The sequence below is a fragment of the Lolium rigidum genome, chromosome 7 (assembly GCF_022539505.1).
Source record: "Lolium rigidum isolate FL_2022 chromosome 7, APGP_CSIRO_Lrig_0.1, whole genome shotgun sequence".
Taxonomy (NCBI): domain Eukaryota; kingdom Viridiplantae; phylum Streptophyta; class Magnoliopsida; order Poales; family Poaceae; genus Lolium; species Lolium rigidum.
In genome coordinates, this window is record NC_061514.1 from 255,202,555 (window position 1) to 255,209,937 (window position 7,383).

General features: G+C 44.4%; 1 protein-coding gene across 1 annotated transcript; it reads left to right on the forward strand.

Annotated features, from left to right (window-relative positions):
• The first annotated feature begins 246 nt into the window (after nt 1-246).
• LOC124679372 (pentatricopeptide repeat-containing protein At4g18975, chloroplastic-like) lies at nt 247-5,062 on the forward strand. Its single transcript, XM_047215145.1, has 5 exons — nt 247-373; nt 3,682-3,772; nt 3,976-4,119; nt 4,243-4,455; nt 4,526-5,062. Exons 1-5 carry the CDS (start codon nt 264-266, stop codon nt 4,715-4,717), a joined length of 750 nt encoding a protein of 249 aa, XP_047071101.1. The 5' UTR covers nt 247-263; the 3' UTR covers nt 4,718-5,062.
• The last annotated feature ends 2,321 nt before the right edge of the window (nt 5,063-7,383 follow it).

Here is a 7,383-nt window from a genome sequence, read left to right on the forward strand (position 1 = left end):
GACTCGACACCCTCGCCCGCAGGTTTTTTTTTTGTTTGTTGACCTTTTGTTTCGAGGAAATGTGATTTCTTTTTCGAGGAAATGTGAATTTAGTTGGGCTGAAAGTTCTCCAATATTGTAGGCTTCAGCTCCCGGCAGGCTCCAAGCTGGCCCAGTAAGCCCAAAAGAGGACCCCGTTATCCAGTTCTCGATTCTTGTTCACCAGCCAGAGCCAGCTGGTATTCTCAAAAAAAAAAGCCAGAGCCAGCGGGCTAGTTGCGGCAATGGCGAGTACATTCGGACTCCGCCTAGGGCCGCGCCTCGCGGCGCCCCCTCCGGCGAGGGCGACGAGCGGAGGAGGAGGAGGTAGCCGCCCTACCAGCAGACGAGCGCTGTAAGTAGACCAGACTTGGTTTTCTCTAGCTTTTTCCGTGGCTCTGTGCTGGGTTGGGCTTCGGGTCTTCGGGAGATGAGGGTAGTGGGCGGCTCGTCAGCCCGAGCTGCGGACTGCGGGTGTATTTCAACGTACACGAATCCTAGCGCACGGCCGTAGCTGCAGGATTCGCTGTTAAATCAGATTGAATTGGATTGTTCGTCCCTTCCGCGTCCGTGCATCCACTAGCAGTCGCAGCCAGTGGTCTGGTCTGGATTAGAAGGACGTCCTCGTGTAATCTAAGAATTCTGTCAAGTTTTGTACTAAAGAAACTCCCTGATTTGTTTGTCACGATTTGGTGCTGCAGTTCGAGATACCAAACATAGTTTAAGGGGTAGTTTGACAGATATGAAGTGGTTGAAAATGGTTGTACTGACGCTGTGCAGCGTATTGTTGAAGAAGCCTTGTTCTGGACTTCTGGAGCACGGGTACATGTTCTGAAGATTCACCTCTGATTCTCTGCATGTTACTGTATTTGTATATGGTTGTCTTGTTTAGGATACTAGCACGGAGCCCATGCGTTGCTACAAAAAGCCACTAAAAAACATGTTCTGAAGATTCACTTCTGATTCTTGACGGATACGAGTTCCTTTGTTTATTGGGTGTCTTCTGCATTGATCTGAGTCCCACATGTGAGGATAATTGTATCTGTTTATTTGAGTTTTTTGCAAGATAATTGTTCCCACATATACTATATAAGTAAAAGTAGAGGGAGAGTGAACAGTAGTCTGTCAATAATGGGCAATGACCTGCATTTTGCTATGCAGTCATGCTCTTGCATCATGCATAGTAGTGGCTAGGGCCTTCAGCTAGTTTCTGTGAACTGGATATTGGTTTGTCAATACTGTGCAGTGAGCTGCATTGTGCTATGCAGTCTTGCTATTGCATCATGCCTAGGCAGTGTGCCTGTATTGTCATGATACTCAGATTCTGCATCATCTTTCCAAGTTGACAATGTATTGTTCAATAAAAGAGCATATCTGCTGCTACCTTTGCTGGAAAGGGGATGCCATTTTTAATTGTGAACCGTCATTTTCTTGGGTCATCTGTGCTGCCTTACATCTATGAGACCATCTCTAGGTGATGTATTATAGGGCACCAAAATACATCACCAAAAAGTGGGGTTTGCATCACCTGTGCAGTTTTTGTTTTCCCAGGTGATGTAAAATGGGGCACCTATGCCACACGAAGTGGTGGTGATGGCATGTCAGTCATCCCACCTCCACTCCATCAGAAGTAACTTGCTGATAGGCTTGCTTGCTTGTCTCTCCACACTCTTTACCATCTTGTCTTTGGGGTTTGAAATATGAAATATAAATTTTATTACATTTTGTATCATTTTGCATGTTTTATATTCTCCATGAAATTCAACTATCTAAGTAAAAAAATTTGTGAACATTGTATTTCTATGGGCATCGATGTGCCAGTGGGATATTTGAGGAAGATGGTTAAAGTGTATCATTCACATTCTCTCATCAACTTAATCTTTTGGGCGAACTGATTGGTACATGAAACTCATTGTGGTATCAATGATTCAAGTTTTAGCTAACATGATATAAATGAGAGAACAATTATGCCCACCTCTAGTCACAAATTGGGCGTATTAAAGCCTAGACACAAGGGGTTAGGGTGGGAGGGCGTGGAGCACTTCGTGAATTGAGTGGTCCATGAAATCCAATTTATATGTTTGTGAATCATGTCTGCATTACACACATCTCTCCCAGTCTCCGAGTTATTCTTTACCTAAGTTTATTTTACTTCTGCGTCTTTTCTTTTGCCCAATCTCAGTTGTTCTGATTGTATTTATCTTTATTTTTTAAATGAATGACCAGATGAGTGTGCACGTATCATTTAATTTATCTATAAGGAATAAGGTATTAACTCATGCTTTGTTCGTAGAGTATTTAGATGAATAGGAAATGATTTACCGTTCTCATACTTTCAGGAGGATAGTAGTAGGCCACACACATTTATCTTCATTCATTCAATGCATAAGTAGATGCGTAGAGTCCACATAAGGAAGGCATGAGTGAGTGATGGAGGCTGTTTTGTTGTGTTTTGACATTTAATCTCTTCTACCACACGTCAAGTGCTCTTGTTGTATATGTCTTTATTTATTCAACAATTAATGATGATAATATGACTGTCTAGTACACACACAAAAAAGACTGTCCTACCATAATTATATTGCATTGGTTAATTTCCCTATTCACCAGAAATAGCAAGCTGTGCTCAACTATAGGAGAATAGTGCGAGTTTGGATGAACACGAAGATCAATGTCCTTGATGCCATGTAGGAGAATTATGAGACCACACATGCACTTATCTTTCATTCATTGCAGACACGAAAATGAATAGGTGATCAGTTGACGTGTGGCAACAATAGCACAACGGAAAACAAAGAATTGCCCAAGAGGGGGAAAATGAAGGATCAGGGAGGGTTGGTTTATTGTTGTGCCTTTCTGTTGCGGCACCTAGTGGTCTTGTTGTGGACACATTTGGTTAGTCAATTGATGATAAGCTGACTCTCCTCTCGTTCTATCCGTCTACATGGTATCGGAGCATACGATTTTCATGTTCACCTAAACTAACAAGCTCTGTTTAAGAGGAAAACGAGCTTAAATGAAGAGACGATTGGGTTTTCTGGTACCATGTAGAAGAATACAAGGAGGCCACATCTTGTCCTTTATTAAATAAGTAGAGTCAAGTAGAAGAGCATTTGACATGTAGTAACAGAAGTAGTGTCGAAGCAAATTAATTCAACTAAATGCTCGAGACAGGGGGGCGGAGCCGCGGAGGAGACAGAGAATGTTTTACCATTGTGCTTCAGTTCCGCATGTTAAGTGCATGTGTTTTATCTAGCTCTGTTTATTAAATGAGTGGAAAGATGAGTGTGCTGACATTGTTCTGTAAGCCTACATGGTTTCTGTGTGGACCATCTTTCTATTCAGTCATACTAGCAACCTTTCTTCATCTAGAAGGATAGAGCGACTAGAGAACATTAGGATCGGCCACTTGCTACCGTATTAGAGAATATAATCATACCATTTATCTATTGAATAAATACAGAAAGGCACAACTTCAAAACAGTCTAGGCTAAACTAATAGTTCTAGAAGGAGCCTCTCAAGGAAGATTTTTTTCGTGTTAGAGGAAGAAAGCCTCGAAATGACTCATGTAAAAGAAGATTTTGACTTGTGTACATTGTCTGGATTTATGTAGGTCTTTCATTCGTTAGCAGCAAATTAAATTGCATTTGTTATGGTCATAGGGTGTCAAAGAAGCCAAACAAGCACCACCATTTGTGGATTAGGAAGGATTCAGCTGGGTCAGGGAAGAAGGCTCTTTGTCTTGTTAATACTGTAAGATACAATACCACTCGGTCATGATGTTTTCATTTCTCCTTGCTCGATGTGCGAAATCAGTTAAAAAAACGGCGTCGTTGGTATTTTATTTTCTCATAAGCATCACTTTTATTTGTAAGGATTTTTTCTTGTTAGCAATGGTATTATTGGGGTTAAAACTAATGTGTTCTCAAACCAGTCTCTGGAACCATCTCTCTTAGGTTTCAAAGCTGCCGAATGAAAAGGAAGCTGTTTATGGTGCATTGGATAGGTGGACTGCTTTTGAGCCTGAATTTCCTATTATAGCAGCAGCAAAAGCTTTGGTAATGCTGAAAAAGCGAAGAAAATGGCTACAAATTATCCAGGTAACCTATGATGAACTAATTAATTAATTGCTAGGCTGCCAAGATCACAGCAATTTCCTCTCTAGAGTTATGGTCAGCAAGCTCGTTTTCTCACTTACCTGTGAATTTTGAATGGTTTCACAGGTAACCAAGTGGTTGATGAGTAAAGGTCAGATGCTGACATGGACAACATACGATACACTGTTGTTGGCTCTTTTTATGGATGGAAGGGTAGATGAGGTTGAGTCAATATGGAACACTATCATACAAACTTATACACGCTCAGTGCCCAAGAAGTTGTTCTCTCGGATGATCCAGATTTATAACGCGCGCCATCTTCCAGACAAAGTTTTGGAGGTTAAATTTGACTTTTCTTTTCTTGTCTTGAAGATTTAGGCAACCTTGAAACCTTAACTTTGAATTTCAGATATATGGTGACATGGAGGAATTAGGGGTACATCCAGATGAGGATACAACAAGAAGGATCGGGCGAGCATTTGCGGCCTCCGGCCAGGAAGATAAGCAAAAGCCTATCCTTGAGAAGTACTTGAAGAAGTGGAAGTACATCCATTTCAACGGAGAGCGTGTTCGGGTGAAGAGGGCAGGACCTTTGGCATAGTAACCGTTGTGTGAATAGCTTGGGCCGAACAGTACGAATATCGCCTCATCTGGACATATGCAAGTGATATCTTCTTCCGAGGTCCTATGCAAGTGATATCTTCTTCCGAGGTCCTATGTGAGCATGCCAGATGGAACGAGGTGTGAAATTGTAATGCTCTCTAGACATGTATACAGGGTGTCAAACAGCTAACATGCTAATGATTTTGGCGTCAAAACATGTACTCCCTCCATCTAAAAATAGGTGTCTTAGTTTTATCTAGACGGACAAACTGTGATGTTTTAAACTGGTATTTCTTCAGCGGCCGGTCCATCCTGCCGGTGATTTAAGTCGTGTTTGCTCTGATGCCTGCTCACAGCCTGGTTGGCTTTACCATTATCGTTGTCTGGTCTTGTGTGCGTCCTGCTGCTGCCTGAGAGCCACACAGCGACACAGGGACCATGATCCCCGTTGCTGATATTTTTCATCTGACAGCTACTCATCATGTCATGTGTGTCGTGTGTGTACTTTCAACTTGGCTGATGTTCGACGGCTGCTCTGTTGCGGAGACCACATACGAGTTTAGCACCAGATACCCATCGGCTCACTTTCCCCCTTCTCTTCTCTCTCTTGTCTACAGTAACTAAGAGCTTTTTGGAGGGAGCTGGGCCGACCCGCCCGACGCAGATCTCGCCGGCGACGCCGGTAGAGATGAGCGGAGGGGAGGTGCCGGAGTACATAGTTCAGATAGGGTTAGCGGCAGTTTGCCGGTAGTGGGCTTGATGCCCGGTAGTGGATGCGGAGGAGGAGATCTGGCCGCCTGGATCTCGCCTGATGTAGGATCTCTCTGGTTTCTTCTTCTTCTCCGGTGGTCGGAGGGAAGACGAAAGCAGGAGACCGACGCTTCTTCCAATAAAAAAGTGGCGGTGTTCCACCTGATGCAGCGATGAAGCGACAGGCGGCGCCTTTTCCTGGCCGGCCTTGGAGGCGAGGGGGAAAGGGTGCGCACGCCGGAGAACAACGACGTCGACGAGCTCCTGGCCGGCCGTGGAGGCGAGGATCCATCTCAGCTGCTTCCTGGAGGTTGTATCTCTGCTGCTTCTGGTGTGGAGGTAGCACACCGGCGTTGTTCCTCTCGACCGGCCATGGTGGCGAGGGCGAGGACAACAAGGGTGTTGCTGCTTCCCCACACTGGAAGCGGCGCCACAAGTGCGTTCGAGCTGCTACTGCTCCATCAACGCCGTTGTTCAAGCGGCGTTCTTCCTGGGAAGTTCTTCACTAGGGGACCTCTACCGACATCACCGCCTTGCCCCTGTACATGATGGCCGAAGGGCGGCCCTTCTCCAGGACATCAACCTCCACAGGGAGGCTTCTCTCTGGCTCGTCGTCGACAGCCCATGCTGACTGCGCCCCAAGTGGCTTGTTCCCATTTACAATGTTTTCGCTAGGATTAGGGCTGCTCTTTTATTTCCTGTTTCTTGGAGGCCCTTTATGTAATTTGATCTGTAACCGTGTGGAATTAATGCAGCTCTCGGTCCTTCAAGACCTTTCCTGTTCAAAAAAAAAAGTTTAGCACCAGATGGTTCACGGAAAACACAAACAACGGCATTGCTAGTTTCTGGAAATGAAAACTTGCGACTCAAAAATTAACATGAGGCGCTGGGTCGCTTTGGCTGGGCTGTCTCCGTCGTCATCCGTGGATCACAATGCGACTGGATCGCTCACGCTGGAGGCGACAAACCTGAAACTTCCGGAACTATACACATCCGTGGACGCGGGCCACCGGCCGTGCGCGGCGCTGGTTCGCTGCTTCATCCGGCTGGCTCCAACGCCACAGGTTGCACAAATGGATGGATGGAAGTCTAGAAAGTTCATACTCCCTTCGTCAATGTAATATGATTTCTAAACTTTGTCAAGATTTGCATGTATCTATATACCCTAAAATACGTCTTGATATATGTAAATTTAGATAAAGTTGTTGCATCCTTTTGTGAACGGAGGAAACATTTCATTTCGAGGATTCTAATCGGTATGATGTTTTCAACATCCACTCCACCCTTTGTGGTTTGCATTCATTCATGCATGACCAATACACCTTTCATGTATTTTTCATGTGTTCTATATATGCAAGTAAGAATTCCTACATGTTCCCCACAAAAAAAAAATCCTATATGTTCTACGCGTTTTACAATTTTCTATTTTCCTACCATTATATCTCGTAGTCCTATGGTCTAAAGAGGCCCTAAACGCATATGGATCAGTTATGTTCACCTGCGGAAATTATACTTTACAAACGACCGTGTGCGATGAAGTAAGCTAAGGCAGGACATTCGGATGTTATGGTGGAGAAGGTGGCCAGGGCAAGTCATGAAGGAGGTGAAACTATGGTAAGGGAGGACGATAGATAGGTTGTGCCAAAGAAGGGATATTCATCCCTAGAAGAAGGAGAGATAGGATATCGGCACCGGTAGCAAGCGTTGAAATTTAAGGTAACTAAAAGTACGAAGAGGACGTTAGGGCGGCATGGGGCAACACATGGTGGGGCCAAGGGGATGGATGAATAGGAAGAGGTGCTCAAGGGACAAAGATGAGAAACGACAAGCTCGGTGTCGTGAATTTCGTTTTACTTTCAAGCCCGACGAATATGGCTATTTTCATACACTGCTATTAACTCTTACATAGTTGGC